This window comes from Macaca nemestrina, chromosome 7 (assembly GCF_043159975.1).
Source record: "Macaca nemestrina isolate mMacNem1 chromosome 7, mMacNem.hap1, whole genome shotgun sequence".
NCBI classification, from domain to species: Eukaryota; Metazoa; Chordata; class Mammalia; order Primates; family Cercopithecidae; genus Macaca; species Macaca nemestrina.
In genome coordinates, this window is record NC_092131.1 from 87,042,681 (window position 1) to 87,060,539 (window position 17,859).

A 17,859-nucleotide genomic window follows, 5' to 3' on the forward strand; every position below is an offset into this window, starting at 1 on the left:
ATTATTTTTCCTTTTTTTCTTTTCCTCCCTTTCCTCCCCTTCCTTCCCCAGTGCTCCTTACCACACACAAGTGTATGTCTTCAAAGTAGTTGAAGCTTAAGTCCGTCTGTCTATCCATCCATCCATCCATATCTACAGATCTATCCCCCGCCCCGCTGCACTGGGGAATTTTTGTATTTTTTGTAGAGACGGGGGTTTCAACATGTTGCCCAGACTGGTCTCGAACTCGTGGACTCAAGCGATCTGCCCTCCTCAGCCTCCCAAAGTGTTGGGATTGCACCTGGCCAAAATGAATGTTTTGATGCCAGGAAAAAACCCAATAAGTGCCATTTAATAGAATGGTCATGGCAGTGGCCTTTTTTCTTTTTTTTTTTAAGTGCTCATATGGGACATGGTTGGATCGTGAAAGAAAGAAAGTTGAGAGCTTGATTCTGCTAAGAGAGAGCATAAAAAGAAAAAAGAGGAAAGTTGAGAGCCACTACTTTGGACAGAATTCTTAAGAACTACACGGTCATCCAACTGGCCTAGATCTTTTCTCTTCCCTTTTAAAACTGTCTTGAGATTAATATTTGCTAAATCATAAAAAGAAACCAGTTTCAGAATACTGTGGTTTTCTATTTATTTTGAAAATTTTAAAAGATTCATACCTATAATGTTGTGTCCATCTAGTCTGTCGCCTTTTGGTGACCTGGTCATTTCTCCCTTGTCAGCCTTGATCTCCTTGATCTCCTGCCCATTGTTTACCCATCTTAGCTTCCCACTATTGACCCATTCTCTCACTTCCAAAGCCATCCTACGTGAAAATGTTGAGGGATTACCGTGATAGGTGTTTTATTTTTTTTTTTATTTTTTTTATTTTTTATTTTTTTTTTGAGACGGAGTCTCGCTCTGTAGCCCAGGCTGGAGTGCAGTGGCCGGATCTCAGCTCACTGCAAGCTCCGCCTCCCGGGTTCACGCCATTCTCCGGCCTCAGCCTCCCGAGTAGCTGGGACTACAGGCGCTGCCACCTCGCCCGGCTATTTTTTGTATTTCTTAGTAGAGACGGGGTTTCACGGTGTTAGCCAGGATGGTCTCGATCTCCTGAGCTAGTGATCCGCCCATCTCGGCCTCCCAAAGTGCTGGGATTACAGGCTTGAGCCACCGCGCCCAGCCGATAGGTGTTTTAAAGAGATCAGGTTGTCCAAACGTTTTTGTTGTCTTTGTTCTGACATTTATATGGATTTAGAGAAGCATATTTTAAAAAATCGTGTGTGAGCCGGGCGCGGTGGCTCAAGCCTGTAATCCCAGCACTTTGGGAGGCCGAGGCGGGCGGATCACAAGGTCAGGAGATCGAGACCACAGTGAAACCCTGTCTCTACTAAAAATACAAAAAATTAGCCGGGCGTGGTGGCGGGCGCCTGTAGTCCCAGCTACTCAGGAGGCTGAGGCAGGAGAATGGCATGAACCCGGGAGGCGGAGCTTGCAGTGAGCCGAGATCGCGCCACTGCACTCCAGCCTGGGCAACAGCGTGAGACTCCGTCTCAAAAAAAAAAAAAAAAAAAATCGTGTGTGTGTGTGTGTGTGTGTGTGTGTGTGTACGTATTCCTAAATTATCATGCTAATGAATAGGTATTTTACTGTAACATATAAAATACTGATCAAATAATATCAACTTAGTTTGTATTTTACTTCGGAATGCATTTAAAAAAATTTTTTTCCTTAATAAACCCTTCATTGGAAGGAATGCATTTTGATTTTTAGGAAAATAGTGTATCTGACTTTCTAGGAGTTGATACTTCAAACTGTGTATCTTAAACAGTATAGTATGATGCTTCCACTTGGGAGAGATTAGAAAGCTATTAATTATCTTATCAAACCTTCATCTAGGCTGGGTGTTGTGGCTCATGCCTGTAATTCCAGCACTTTGGGAGGCCGAGGCGGGCAGATCACCTGAGGTCATGAGTTCAAGACCAGCCTGGCCAACATGATGAAACCCCGTCTCTACTAAAAATGCAAAAATTAACCAGGCTTGGTGGTGGGTGCCTGTAATCCCAGCTACTTGGGAGGCTGAGGCAGGAGAATCATTTGAACCTGGGAGGCGGAGGTTGCAGTGAGCCAAGATCATGCCACTGCACTCCAGCCTGGGCAACAGAGCGAGACTCTCTCAAAAAAAAAAAAAGAAAAAAAAAAACCTTCATCTTAGTTCTTTGCTGCTGCGGATTTTCTTTTTTCTTTTCTTTTTTTTTTTTTTTGACAGGGTCTTGCTCTGTCACCCAAGCTGGAGTGCAGTGGCACCATCTCCACTCATTGTACCCTCAACCTCCCCAGTTCAAGCAGTCCTCCCACCTCAGCCCCCCAAGTAGCTGGGACTACAGATGTGCGCCATCACACCTGGCTAATTTTTTGTATTTTTTTTAGAGACGTGGTTTCACCATGTTGCCCAGGCTGGTCTCGAACTCCTGAGTTCAAGTGATCTGCCCACCTCGGCCTTCCAAAGTGCTGGGATTACAGGCATGAGCCACAGTGCCCAGCCTGCCCCTGCAGATTTTTTTTACTGGGGATGGACAAGGACACCTGAGACTGATACAAACAAGCCCAGGTTGAACTGCTCACTCTTTCTAGCTTACTGGTTCACAAACTTTGATTCATGAACTGGATTGAGATGAAGTAGAGTGATTTTTTTTTTTTTAATTTAGACGGAGTCTTGCTCTGTTGCCCAGGCTGGAGTGTAATAGCGCCATCTCGGCTTACTGCAACCTCCACCTCCTGGGCTCAAGCAATTCTCCTGCCTTAGCCTCCTGAGTAGCTGGGATTACGGGCGCACACCACCACGCCCAGCTAATTTTTGTAATTTTAGCAGAGACAGGGTTTCACAATGTTGGTCAGGCTGGTCTCAAACTCCTGACCTCGTGATCTGCCTGCCTTGGCCTCCCAAAGTGCTGGGATTACAGGCACGAGCCACTGCACCTGGTGAATGATATGATTTTAGAAGGTTTTCTCATGACCCACTGATAGCATTTTCAGCTGCTAAAGTTAAATGCTGCCATGTGATTGAACCATCATGTGGGCCTCCCCCAAACTTTCCCTTTTAGTTCTTGGTAGGCTGTGAGGGAAGTAGAGGGAGACTTTCAACTATAGCAGAAGAGGAGAAAAAGTAAACACTAAAAGGAAAACAAGACCCAAATAATGTAAGACATTAGGGAGTAAATATAAAACTTTTAAGTATTTTTTTAATCTTAACGTATTATTAGTATTATGACAAGGGACTTTAGAATTATTTTTTATTTTTAGATTCTGATGCTCTAACAGCTATGCAACTCCCTAAAATGTTTCTATGATTCTTTATAGAAAGAGATTCTTCTGTTGTTGGAAAATGAAGCTTAGAGTTAGTATACTGGAATTCTCTTCTCACCTGCAAACCCCAGTTTAGGTTATATGATATAGTGGCTAAGAGGACAAGTTTTTGTGCTAGGAAGTACTAAGATCCTAAGTTTAAACTATGGTTCTAGCACTTAATAAGCTTTATGATTTGGGGCTGTTTATTAAACTTATGTGAGCCTCATTTTCCCCATTTTTAAAAGGGAGTAATAGGTCAGGCGCAGAGGCTCAAGCCTGTAATCCCAGCACTTTGGGAGGCGGAGGTGGGCGGATCACGAGGTCAGATTGAGACCATCCTGGCTAACACGGTGAAACCCTGTCTCTACTAAAAAATACAAAAAACTAGCCGGATGTGTTGGGGGGCGCCTGTAGTCCCAGCTACTCCGGAGGCTGAGGCAGGAGAATGGCGATAACCCGGGAGGCGGAGCTTGCAGTGAGCTGAGATCCAGCCACTGCACTCCAGCCTGGGCGACAGAGCGAGACTCCATCTCAAAAAAAAAAAAAAAAGAAGAAGAAATAATATATGTAATTGCCTCTTATAGTTCCCAACACATTATATACGCCAAAAAGTAGTTTATAGTACTATTGCAGTGTTATAATTAGTATTACCACTATTATTGGTATTATACTATGAGAAAGCCATTTATCTTCCCACATCCTTAATCATGATTCTCCCATTTGTGACATATAAATTATAGTCTTACCTCCTTTTATACAAGGATATGAGGATACATTATTTCAAGAATGTGAAAACTTTCTTAATAGGATAGATTCAATGTACAGGGTATTCACATTATTTAAAAAATGTTTTTGTTTTCCCTAAAGGAAAAAAAAGAACTATTCCATCAATAAAGCAAAAGTACCCAGTATTATGGGGGCATTAATAAATTATTCAGTTTTAAATAGAACTTAATATCTTTGTCCAACTGGAAGTGAGAACATTTGGATTTTTCTAGGAAAACTCTATGCTGGGCCCTGGGCTGCTTTCTCTGTTCCTTATTCCTGTTTCCCATGACAGGAGCTCAGCAAGGGACATCTAGGTAGTCCTGCATTATCAGGTGGAATGCTGAAGGTCAGTTAGAAGATACTCAGTTTTAAGTGCTTTTAATCTAATTTTTATATCGATTCATTGGAATTAAATTCCTGTTAGACCAGGTTTTGGCATTCTAAGATAACTTTCGTTTTTATAGATAGAGAAATAGAACAGAAAGATTAATATGGTGTGTTCAATATCATATTTGGGATTGAAAAAAACGACATACACTCCGTTTCCAGTCCTATTTCCAGTTGTTCTTTCACGAGGATATTGGGAAATGTATGCAAATGTCTTTATCACGCTGACTGTGGGGTGCCACGGGTATTTAGTGTCTGGGATCCAGGGTGCTAAACATCCACTAATCTGATGGACAGTCTCTCAGGAAGAGTAAGTGACTGCCCAAAATATGAATGCACTCCCATAGAAAAATACTGATTTCCCACTTGGGCTTCTTCTTGGGCAGGCATGTTTTCCTTCCCTAATTCTCTTCTTAATAGAAGTTCTTTTTTTAGTTAAGTCCTTTGTATTAGGGTGGCATGTGATCAAGTCAGTTCTGTGGAAATAACCTGGTTTTGTTGGGATTTTTTGTTGCCATGTTGGTGGGAAAGGCTGGGCAAGAATCCTTCCGTTCTATCACCCGTTCCTACTACAGGGGAGCAGCTGGAGCACTGCTGGTGTACGACATTACAAGGTGAGCCAGATCTGGTACATGGGAGGGAGATTCTTCCCTACATCCTCTAAAGCTTTTTTTTTTTTTTTTTTCTATCTACTGATTCTATTAAGGATGTTAACTAGGAATGGCCTCTCTAATATTTTTCTTTACACATATGGCTTCCCCTCTTTTCCTATACACTTGGAGTTGTTTTGGCCTTTTGAAGTGTGTCTCTGACCCACATTCTACATTTTTCTGCTGTAGGCGTGAAACCTTCAACCACCTGACCTCATGGTTAGAGGATGCCCGGCAGCACTCTAGTTCCAACATGGTTATCATGCTCATTGGGAATAAGAGGTAAAATTGTATCCATGTGAATAATAGTTAACAGGAGTCATCTAGGTACTCTATGCACGTTGAATATCTTGATCCCCAAACTTTCTCAGTTTATAGTAGTCTTAGTGTTTCAGTAAAAAAAAATTTTATTGTGATAAAATATATATGACATAAAATTTACCATTTTAACTATTTTTGAGTGTACAGTTCTGTAGCATTAAGAATATTCATTGTTCCGCAGCTATCACCAACATCCATCTCCAGAACTTTTTCATCTTCTCAAACTCTATACACATTCAACACTAACTCCCCATCTTCCCTCCCCAACTCCCCTCATCCCTCAGCCCCTGACAGCCATCATTCTACTTTCTTTCTCTATGAATTTGACTACTACTGGTACCTCATACAAGTGGACTCATGTAATATTTGTGCTTTTGTGACTGGCTTATTTCACTTAGCATAATGTCTTCAAGGTTTATCCATATTGTAGCATGTGTCAGAATTTCCTTCCTTTTTAAAGATGAGTAATATTCATTGTATGCATATACCACATTTTGTTTATCCATCTGTCCACAGACAGTTGGGTTACTGCCATCCTTTGACTATTGTGAATAATGCTGCTATGAACATGGATCTGTTCAAGTCCCGGCTCTGAATTCTTTTGGGTATATGCCCAGAAGTGGGATTGCTGGATCATATGGTAATTCTGTCTTTTAGTTTTTGAGGAACTGCCATACCATTTTCCATGGCAGCTGTCTTATTTTACATTATTTCCAGCAATGTACAAGGATTCCAGTTTCTCTACATCCTTAACAACACTTGTTATTCTCAGTAAATTTTTCTTGACACCCATAGGCCGAAAGAAGTGCCTAATAGTTTTATTAAATAGTTATACCCAAACAACATGAGTATTTTTTATAACTACTTAGTAACTGTTCGAAAATAAAAAGGCCAGGCACAGTGGTGTATGCCTGTAATCCCAGCTCTGGAAGGATTGCGTGAGCACAGAAGTTGAAGACCAGCCTGGGCAATATAGTGAGGCCTTGTTTATACAAAAAAATTTTTAAATGAGGTGGGAGGATCACTTGGGCCTGTGAGGTTGAGGCTGCAATGAAGCCATAATTGTACCACTGCACTCCTGCCTCAGCAACAGAAGTGAGACCCTGTATTAAAAAAAAGAAAAAATATGCTGGGCGTGGTGGCTCACGCTTATAATCCTAGCACTATGGGAGGCCAAGGCGGGCAGATCATGAGGTCAGGAGTTCGAAACCAGCCTGGCCAATAATATGGTGAAACCCCATCTCTACTAAAAAAATACAAAATGTAGCCAGGCATAGTAGCATGTGCTTCTAGTCCCAGCTATTCAGGAGCTTGAGGCAGGAGAATTGCTTGAACTGGGGAGGTGGATTTAGCAGTGAGCTGAGATAGTGCCACTGCACTCCATCCTGGGCGACGGAGTGAGACTTTGTCTCAAAAAATAAAAATAAAAAATTGTTTTTAAATTTCATTCTTAAATAGCAACGGTTACTTACTAAAGACCTCTGTGTGTCTGCTGGGCACTGCATAGCTTCTCAAACCTTGAAATCATGATTGCACACTGCTACTGTCATTTCCCATTCCATATTGATTTTTGTGTAGTGCTTCCTTTTTTATAACAGCAACTGCCAAAAACAACTTCTCAGAAATATGAAGGTATTGAATGAATTTTATCATGATCTGATGTTGACATTGCAAATTGTCTTAAGCTTGTAATTCATGTAGTATCCTTGTGTTGAGTGTTACTGTGTTTTCCTCAAAAGTTTAAAGTATCCCATGGTACCCTTGTGAGTTTGTAGTAGTGCCCAGAGTGTACTATTTGAGAACCGTGGCCACAGGCTAATTGTTTTTGTTTGTTTTTGTTTCATTTTGTTTGAGATGGAGTTTCACTCTTGTCACCCAGGCTAGAGTGCAATGGCATGATCTCGGCTCACCACAACCTCCACCTCCTGGGTTCAAGCGATTCTCCTGCATCAGCCTTCCAAGTAGCTGGGATTACAGGCATGTGCCACCACATCTGGTTAATTTTTTTGTATTTTTAGTATAGACGGGGTTTCTCCATGTTGGTCAGGCTGGTCTTGAACTCCTGACCTCAGGTGATCCACCCGCCTTGGCTTCCCAAAGTGCTGGGATCACAGGCATGAGCCACCACACCCGGCCTGCTAATTGTTTTTATGGTATCAGTCAATTTATTGAAAACTACTGTGCCAGACTCTGAGTTTGCAAGGTAGAAAAAAGTCATGCCCCTGCTCTTATGGAGCTTACAGTCTAGTGAGGGCATAGATGTTATTAAATATAAAATTATTTTTATCAAATTGTCAATTGTGATAAATGCAATGGAGGAAAAAGGGTGCTATGAAAGAATAACAGGGTACCTACTTTTGGTTAGGAGTGGTATTAAGCTGGGATCTGAAGGATGGGCAAGAGCCTGCTGGGCAAAGATTTTTTAAAAGGGTGTTACTTAGGGGGAACAAACTATACAAATGCCTTGAACTTGGAAGAAGCTTGACACTTTTATTGAAAGAAACGTAGTATGATTGGACTAAATGCAAGATGAGGTTGGAAAAGTAGGTAGGGACTAGATTTCATAGCACCTTAGGGGCCTGAGTAAGGGTTTTGGATTTTATTCTAAATACATGGAAATTGAAGCTTGGGCGATGGGGGATTAAAAATAATAATAAATAAATACACTGGAAGCATTTTAAAGTTTTAAGTAGAGAAGTGGCTTGATCAGATTTTAAAAGATCACTCTGGAGGGGAACAAGGGCTGAAGTAGGATACCAGTTGCAATAGTCCACATGAGAAAGAATGGTGGCTTGGTCTAGGAAGTGACCCCGGAAAGAGAGAGAAAAGGATGATTTTAAGGTACATGTTGGAAGTACTTCACTTTGGAATGGATTAGATATTTGGAGTAGTGAGGAATGGGTATCAATAATAACACTTTGGATGTTGGCTTATGCCATTTACTGAGATACAGAAGCCTGGAGCAAAGGCTGGGAGAAAAGAAATTCCATTTTGATGTGTTAAGTTTGAAGTCTGTTTTAGGTATCAGTGTGGGAATAAGAATTCACAAATGTACAAATCTGGTGCTTTTAGTCAAGCATCTGGGCTAGAGGTATAAATTTGGGAGGGTTGACATTTAGATAGTTCTTCGTGGTCTTCACACAGCTGATGGTATAACAAATTAAAATATTATAGATTTGTTGTTCTTTAATGGTCTTACACTTTTTTTTCCAAGGAGTTGGAAAACTGGAAACCTCACAAATGAAAATTTTCAAATTGAAAAATACGAATCACGAACAGCCCAACCTTGCCTTATTCTTCAGTTTGTTTTTTTGGTTTTTTTTTTTTTTTTTTTTTTTGAGACAAGGTCTCATGCTGTTGCCCAGGCTGGAGTACAGTGACATGCTCAGCTCACTGCAACCTCTGTTTCCATGGCTCAAGAGATCCTCTCACCTCAGCCTCTCAAGTAGCTGGGACTACAGGCATGTGTCACCACGCTCTGCTGATTTTTAAATTTTTTGTAGAGACAGGGTCTCACTGTACTGTGCAGGCTGGTCTTAAACTCCTGGGCTCAAGTAATCCTCCTGCCTCAGCCTCCCACAGTGTTGAGATTATAGGCATAAGCCACCATGCCCAGATCTTCAGCCTTTTATCCTGTTTTTCTTTTTTTTTTTTTTTTTTTTTTTTTTTGAGACGGAGTCTCGCTGTGTCACCCAGGCTGGAGTGCAGTGGCGCGATCTCGGCTCACTGCAAGCTCCGCCTCCCGGGTTTACGCCATTCTCCTGCCTCAGCCTCCGAGTAGCTGGGACTACAGGCGCCCGCCACCACGCCCGGCTAGTTTTTTGTATTTTTAGTAGAGACGGGGTTTCACCATGTTAGCCAGGATGGTCTCGATCTCCTGACTTCGTGATCCACCCGCCTCGGCCTCCCAAAGTACTGGGATTACAGGCTTGAGCTACCGTGCCCGGCCAATCCTGTTTTTCATAAGGTGTTTTGATGCCATTTTTATTCCCTGTCTCAGTCCTTAGCTCTATCTTTTTTCCCCCATATCATCTAATTTTATCCGTATCACTTTCTCTGAATTCCCTGGTGGCAAGCTGCTTTTATATGCACTAGTAATGAAACCAGTTAGAATTTAGACAACTGTGTTTTCCTTATTCCTGGCTCATTCTCTTCTTGTGGATTGATTCCAGTAGAAAAGGAAGATGCTCATCACTGCTGGATGGGACATCTTATGGCTTTTCTACTTTCTAGTAACTAGAGTTTTCCTTTTTTTTTTTTTTTCAAGATACAGTCTTGGTTTGTCACCCAGGCTTCAGTGTAATGGCACGATCTCAGCTCACTGCAGCCTCCACCTCCCATGTTCAAGCAATTCTCCTGCCTCAGCCTCCCGAGTAGCTGGGATTACAGGCGCCTGTCACCACACTCAGCTAATTTTTGTAGTTTTAGTAGAGACGGGATTTCACCATGTTGGCCAGGCTGATCTCGAACTCCTGACCTCGTGATCCACCTGTCTTGGCATCCCAAAGAGCTGGGATTACAGGCATGAGCCACTGTGCCCGACTGAGTTTTTTTTTTTTTTTTTCATCATCTATACTTTGCTCTCCTTGATCTCATTGGAAAAACAAGCAATAGAGCATTAAGTTTTGTGTAACTATGGGGGCTTGCCTAACCCTTGATAAGCCTTTTTCTCTGTAATAGAGTGAGTTATTATCTTCAACTATGCAGCAGCTGTCCCAAAACTAAAGAATATTTTCCAAGAGGCTACAGAAATCAGTAACTCTATATAAGAGAGTATCTTGTAGGATCTATGTTCTTTATTAAATAACTGGCCATTGAAACCACGATGGAATTCTTTTAGAAATAGAGTTTCCTCTTTCACTTGGATCTTTTTTTAGTTTTCTCCTTAATTAATCTCTTGCAGTGACCTAGAGTCCCGCAGGGATGTGAAAAGAGAAGAAGGAGAGGCCTTTGCTAGGGAGCATGGACTTATATTCATGGAAACTTCAGCCAAAACAGCCTGCAATGTTGAAGAGGTACTATTTGGAAAACAGTGGGGAAAACTCTTTAGAGATTACACCATTATTTGTCCTTTTATTCAGAATTCTCTTCTCCTATAAGAAATGGGTAAAGAAAGGATGTCTTGGCCGGGCGCGGTGGCTCACACCTGTAATCCTAGCATTTTGGGAGGCCAAGGCAGGCGGATTGTCTGAGATCAGGAGTTTGTGACCAGCCTGGGCAATATGGTGAAACCCCATCTCTACTAAAATACAAAAAATTAGCCGGTCATGGCAGCATGTGTCTGTAGTCCCAGTTACTCGGGAGGCTGAGGCAGGAGAATTGCTTGAACCCAGGAGGCGGAGGTTATAGTGAACCGAGATCCTGCCACTGCATTCCAGCCTGGGCAACAGAGCAAGACTCCATCTCCAAAAAAAAAAAGGGAAAGGATGTCTTGTGGTCATAGTGACTACTTCTCTCATTCCTTTTAAAGGAATTGTCCCATTTTCTTTTACCCTGATTCCCAAGGTTTTACTTTTGCTTTGGGTAATATTAGTTGGCAAGTGTGAATTAGACACCACACTTGTTACTAGTAAATCACTCTGGTTGGAGTGTCTAATGGATTCTACTGTAGTCATTCCTAGGCCTAGTGTTGATGGTATCTTCAGTAAGTAGTGGAGAATAGAGTGTGTTTGTTTTATTTGTAGAAGATGCCAGCCTAGGAACATCTTGGGTCAGTACCAGAATACCACATAATCCTTTTTTTTTTTTAAACTACTCTTAATGGCTTTTACAAGGACATTTGGGGGACCTTCTGTGTTTTGTTTTGTTTTGTTGAGACTGAGTCTCGTTCTGTCGCCCAGGCTGGAGTGCAGTGGCACGATCTCAGCTCACTGCAACCTGGGCTCCCAGGTTTAAGCGATTTTCATACCTCAGCTGCCCGAGTAACTGGAATTACAGGCATGCATCACCACGCCTGGCTGATTTTTGTATTTTTAGTAGAGACGGGGTTTTACCATGTTGGGCAGGCTGGTCTTGAACTCCTGACCTCAAGTGACCTGCTCGCCTCGGCCTCCCAAAGTGCTGGGATTACAGGCATGAGCCACTGCGCCCAGCCGACCATCTATGTTTTTTTACTGTTTTCTAATTCACCTTAGAAATTCAAATATGTATAATAATTAATATTCTCTTTCCCTCATTTCTCTACTTGAACTTGAGACTGATGATATGATTTATGTCTCTTTCAGGCCTTCATTAACACAGCCAAAGAAATATATAGGAAGATCCAACAGGGTTTATTTGATGTCCACAATGAGGTAAGAAAGGGTAGAAGTGCTGGCAGTTAAATTTGGTTTGTTCTGAATAGAACTGGAGGTTCCCTAGAATGGAATGCTTACATTCCCCATCTATCATTATACAATTTAAAAGCTCTGCCAATTCAACTTTTTTTTTTTTTTTAAATCTAGGTACACAGAGACCTGTCATCATTTTCTGTTTTCCTCAAGTCTGACACCCAGAATGCTTAAAGAGATTATTGGTGATCTAAAAGACTTATACAATATGGGAGATTTTCTTGTCAACCTCAGTTTTTTACTATTCTAGAACATAAGGGAGGTATAATTCATAGTGGCTTAGGAGAGTAATTTCTATAAAGCAAATTCTGGAACAAAACAAAAAGAATCATATGCTACTTCTGCTCTTTGCCTCCTCCACTCTTACCTAATCACAACCTAATTCTGCACATAGCTATGACATTTAAGTATAATATGGTCCCCTAAAAATGAGCACAGGGGCCACGTGTGGTGGCTCATGCTTATAATCCCAGCACTTTGAGAGGCTGAGCTGGGGAGATTGCTTGATGCCAGGACTTCAAGACCCACCTGGGCAACAAAGAGAGACCCCGTCTCTAAAATGAGCACGGGGTGCAGTGGTGCACCCGTAGTCTGAGTGACTTGGGAGGCTGAGGCAGGATCACTTGAGGCCAGAAGTTTGAGGCTGTAGTGCACGCTGGTCATACCTGTGAATAGCCACTGCACTACAGCCTGGGCAATGTAGGGAGACCTCATTTCCTCAAGGAAAAAAAAAGTACACAAAAGCCACTTGTAGTCAACTAGAATATTTAGACCATAGGTAGTCATCTTATTCTTACTGTCATAGATTATTGTTGCACATCAGTCTGGCTAGGGCGCCTGGTTACCTGCCAAGGTCAAATCTGCTTTTAGAAAATATAATTAATGATTCCTCCTTTCTCCCCTTTCTTTTTTCTTTCTACCTGGGATACAAGCAGAGATAGCCCCCTCCTCTCTCTAATTCACTTTAACACTGAGGTGGGAACTATTGCCTCTTTTCTTTTACAGGCAAATGGCATCAAGATTGGGCCCCAACAGTCAATTTCAACATCAGTGGGACCCAGTGCCTCCCAGCGGAACTCTCGTGACGTAGGGTCCAACTCTGGCTGCTGCTGAACATCTGGCTTGAACTTTTTTTTTCCTTCCTGGAATAGCTTCAGATCAACAGGCCTAATGAAAGAGGTCTTTCTTGCTTTGGCTGAGAGCAGCCTCTTTTTAAAGTGTGATGTTTTGCCCTTCCACCTAAAGACCAGGAGAGAATTTGGGCCCTTACTGACCTGTCCTCCTTCAAGGACATGAGCATTCCGTATAGATTAGGGTTCTTCTTATCCTCCTATACTAATTTCTTAAATCGTTAGGATCAAAGTTGATTATCACAGTAGTTAAAAATAATAATTTCACGGTGGGGCGCCGTGGCTTATGCCTGTAATCCCAGCACTTTGGAAGGCCAACTCTGGGGGATCACCTGAGGTCAAGAATTCGAGACCATCCTGACCAACATGGAGAAACCCCGTCTCAACTAAAAATACAAAATTAGCTGGGTGTGGTGGTGCATACCTGTAATCCCAGGTACTCGGGAGGCCAAGGCAGGAGAATCACTTGAACCCAGGAGGCGGAGGTTGCGCTAAGCTGAAATTGTGCCATTGCACTCCAGCCTGGGCAACAAGAGCGAAACTCTGTCTCGATAAATAAATATATATATATATTTTTTTGAGACGGAGTCTTGCTCTGTCTCCAGGCTGGAATGCACTGGCACAATCTTGGCTCACTGCAGCCTCCACCTCCCGGGTTCAAGCAATTCTTCTGCCTCAACCTCCTGAGTAGCTGGGACTACAGGTGCGTGCCACCACGCCCAGCTCATTTTTGTATTTTTAGTATAGGCGGGGTTTCACCATGTTGGCCAGGATGGTCTTGATCTCTTCACCTCATGATCTGCCCACCTTGGCCTCCCAAAGTGCTGGATTACAGGCGTAAGCCACTGTGCCTGGCCTAAATAAATAATTTCATAAGCATATACAATCTGCTTCCCACTAAGAATTAGGGTCAAGGACATTCTGCTTGAACACTTGGAATTACCCAGATTTGGTTGGCCTTTGGTTGATAGATCCTCTGCCTCAGAATTTCATTGAGTTTTTTCCTTCCTTGCCTTTGGGGGGTCTACTTGCCACTTCCTAAGAATTCTTGTAGAAAGCAGTTCCTTCTACTTGCCCAAGAGCACTGAGTACTTCTCTACTATCCTATTGTTAGCTTCTATCTCTTAGTGTAACTTCAAAACTTTTAAGAGCAGTGGAGTTGGTCAGGGACATGTGGCCACTTACTATTACCTAAAGAAAACATTTGTTCCCTATTCATTTTATTTTAGGGACCAGATCTAACATTGTAGTGTCTTTCACCAGATAGACTTCTACTGTTTCATCAAACTCCCTTCTTAACTAGAACTAGACTTTCTACTCCAATCAGGCTAATCTACTTGCTGAATGTGACGTATTTATTCCTAGTTCCATATGTGTGCACATGCCCTACTCTCCACTAACTATACTTAAAAGTCCAAAAATTTTTTCTTTAGTAACAGACTTAGGTACTTCTAAGCAATTATTAACACAATATTCCTTAGTTTTCATATGTTGGTTATTCATATGTATATTTATATGTATATTTATTTTTATGTATGTTACTATGTAAATATGTTTTGCAGTTGTTTTTGTGTGGAATCTTGTCTTTCCATATAAGTTGTAAGCTCCTTGAGAGCAGGATCCATGTCATTCCTTTATTTTTATAAATCATTCCCCCATCATTCCTTTACAGTGCCTAGTGCTACTCATTATGTGTTCATTGAATTTGACTGACATACTTAAAAACTTAAGGTTTATTTTAGACTTTAAGGGAAACAAAAGACTTGAGTCCTCTCTTTGTAATTCTGCCCCTCTCATTTGTTTACCCTGGGTTTTATACTGTTCTTTTCCTTCTCCCCTCCCACCTTTCCGTGGCTCTTTGCCTCCATTCCATGAGGCATACAGTAAGGCTACCTGCTAGTAAGCAGTCAGATAAGTGGGTACCTATCCAGCCATTCTCTTTTCAGAGCATATAATACTATCTTGGCCAAATTTGCCTTTGCTTCACTCATCATGCAGCCTTCTGGATTGGTTGCTATATGTATCTTTTTTCCTTGATTTCCCATTCTCTTCCACAGCACTGAGGTCTCATGAATTTTTCTACTTTCTTTTTGCTGTTGATGAATTGTTTCATTATTAAATATATGCATGTATCAAAGCTGTTCATACTCCATGTATCATTTCTGGTTGTATCCCAAACATTAGTAGATACTCTCCTCTTAGGGAATTAAATCAAAGATAATGAAGAAGCCTCTTTGGGATTCATTTTGTACTAGATTCTGACCCCAGTAGTAGTAGTAATAGTTAACAGTGCACCACAGGAAGTTGGAAGATATTTGAGGTATTGCTTTGGTTATGCTTTTGTTTTGTTTTTAAAATCCTACTTGATTCCAGAAAGGATTTGAAGCTGTTGAATTTGGAGTTAGCCTGCCCCTTTACTTCTGGGATAAAACTGAAGTAATAATAGAAAGGTTTTTTTTTTTGTTTTTTTTTTTAACTACCCCCCAAAAAAATCTTTAGCAATTGAGAAGCATTAGAAGATTGGTCAAAGACAGCATTCTGCCCAGAGCTACTGCTTTCAGAGTCAATAAAGGATACCATTTTGGTATTTTGGAGCACAGTTTTTTAGTATTAATGCCCATATCTTGTTCTATTATCCAAGCCAACTTATGACCTTCTGTACTTGGGTATTGCACCAATTGTAAGGGAAGCATGAGAAAAAAAGTATCTGGGTAAAATCATGATCTGTATTTTGACTGAAGTGGTCATGAAGAATTATAAAAAGTGGATCTCCCACCCCATATGAAGAATGGTAGTTACGAAATAATATCCACTTTTTTTTTTTTCCTTCTATAGTCTTACCAATGTCCTTTGGTTTTTGAAGGCCAAGACCATTGGAAATCATACTAAGATCAGTGTAGGTAGCAGAAATTGGTTCAGGCACACCTGCTCCCCTTTCCATAATATCTATAGCTCCTTTGATGACAGGTCTATTCTGTACCAGATGGATAATAGACTCTCATCCTAGAAACTATTAATTAAGGTTATATCTGTATATGCATTTACAGACACATTGTTCTAATAAATCTTAATACTAACATCAAATTGATATAATGGCAGCAGTAGCCAGGAGAGAATTCAGCTAACAGATTTTTTTTTTTTTTTTTTTGAGATGGAGTTTCTCTGTTGCCCAGGCTGGAGTGCAATGGCGCCATCTCGGCTCACCACAATCTCCGCCTCCGGAGTTCAAGCGATTTTCCTGCCTCAGCCTCCCGAGTAGCTGGGGTTACAGGCATGCGCCACGACAGCCAGCTAATTTTGTATTTTTAGTAGAGATGGGGTTTCTCCATATTGGTCAGGCTGGTCTCGAACTCCCGACCTTAGGTGATCCACCCACCTCGGCCTCCCAAAGTGCTGGGATTATGGGCCTGAGCTATGGCACCCGTCTTGACTGACAGATTTTGATACACAGGGAAATGGATTTGGCCAAGTCTTTTTTTTTTTTTTTTTTTTTTTTTGAGATGGAATTTCACTCTTGTTGCCCAGGCTGGAGTGCAGTGGTGAGATCTTGGCTAAGCACAACCTCCACCTCCCGGGTTCAAGCGATTCTCCTGCCTCACTCCCGAGTAGCTGGGATTACCGGTGCCTGCCACCACGCCCGGCTAATTTTTTTTTTTTTTTTTCTGTGTTTTTAGTAGAGACGGGGTTTCACTATGTTGGCCAGGCTGGTCTCGAACTCCTGACCTCAGGCAATCCACCCGCCTCAGCCTCCCAAAGTGTTGAGATTAAAGGCGTGAGCCACCGCGCCCAGTTTAAGGCCAAGTCTTATCACTCATATGACTCCTTAATGGCTCTGAGCTACTATGTAATACCATGCAATTACGTTACTCCTTGAGAAATTCCTTTAATAATCTGGAAGGATTCCCTCACTCACAACTTTAAAAAAGAGATTTCTTGGCCAAGAATGGTGGCTCACGTCCGTAATCCCAGCACTTTGGGAGGCCGAGGTGGGCGGATCACTTGAGGTCTGGAGTTTGAAACCAGCCTGACCAACATGGCGAAACCCCGTCTTTACTAAAAATACAAAAATTACCTGCGTGTGGTGGTGTGCGCCTGTAGTCTCAGCTACTCAGGAGGCTGAGACAAGAAAATTGCTTGAACCCGGGAGGCAGAGGTTGCAGTGAGCCGAGATCGCCCCTCTGCACTCCAGCCTGGGTGACTGAGCGAGACTCCGTCTCAAAAAAAAAAAAAAAGGAATTCCTCCTTAAGTCCTGTTCTTGATTTCCAACTGATTCACAGTGCCCCTACTGGAAAATTTGCAGTGAATCATAAAGATTTTAGTAGCACCTAGAATAGATACATGTCCTGATATTTTGAGTGAGCTGGCCATAAAGGATTACCCTAGGAAACTGTAACTTTCACTGTCATTAGAAGAATTAATTTTTGCTTATTCGATTTGTTAAAATTGCTTTACTCCTACAGTTAAGTGAGAGGGTGGTGGTGGTTGCCCGTAACCACATACGGCATTATTCCAAGGGTTTCACGTCGTGACTGAGGGGCATCCTGAGTGTATACAGAGAGTATGTTCGGGCTGGACCTAGATAGTCGGACAGAACGCCGACAGGGCCTTCAGATTCTTTAAGCACTCTCACCCCGTCCCCGAGTCTGAGCCAAGATGGCTTCCCAGAAGTAGGTAACTAAGTGTTATTTTAGTTCAGAGCGCCCCCAATGGCGGGGGTCAAAAATAGATGCCGAGGGGCCTGGTCGCCTGTGAACTGAGCCGTCAGAGGAGAGCCGCCGCCAGGTTTTATTTTCAATCAGGCATATTTGTGGTCGCCTACGTACCCGTCTCATCCTCCTAGGACCTTCCACTCTCAAGAGACTTCCTGGATGGCGCTCACATTAGCTCGCTGGAAGAGGCCGGGCTTCGGTGCTGCCATTGGCGGATGGGAGCGCAGGGGGGCGGAGCCTAGGGAGAAT

At 42.2% G+C, this 17,859-nt stretch overlaps 1 protein-coding gene across 2 annotated transcripts in view; it reads left to right on the forward strand.

Annotated features, from left to right (window-relative positions):
• LOC105496586 (RAB2B, member RAS oncogene family) overlaps positions 1-15,037 on the forward strand; it is a 20,050-nt gene extending 5,013 nt beyond the window's left edge. For both annotated transcript variants that reach the window (XM_071100478.1, XM_011767144.2), the window contains exons 4-8: positions 5,002-5,084; positions 5,310-5,402; positions 10,345-10,456; positions 11,666-11,734; positions 12,776-15,037. In XM_071100478.1, the coding sequence (XP_070956579.1) occupies positions 5,002-5,084; positions 5,310-5,402; positions 10,345-10,456; positions 11,666-11,734; positions 12,776-12,883 (465 nt within the window). In that variant the 3' untranslated portion in view covers positions 12,884-15,037. The remainder of the gene's footprint in view (positions 1-5,001; positions 5,085-5,309; positions 5,403-10,344; positions 10,457-11,665; positions 11,735-12,775) is intronic.
• The last annotated feature ends 2,822 nt before the right edge of the window (positions 15,038-17,859 follow it).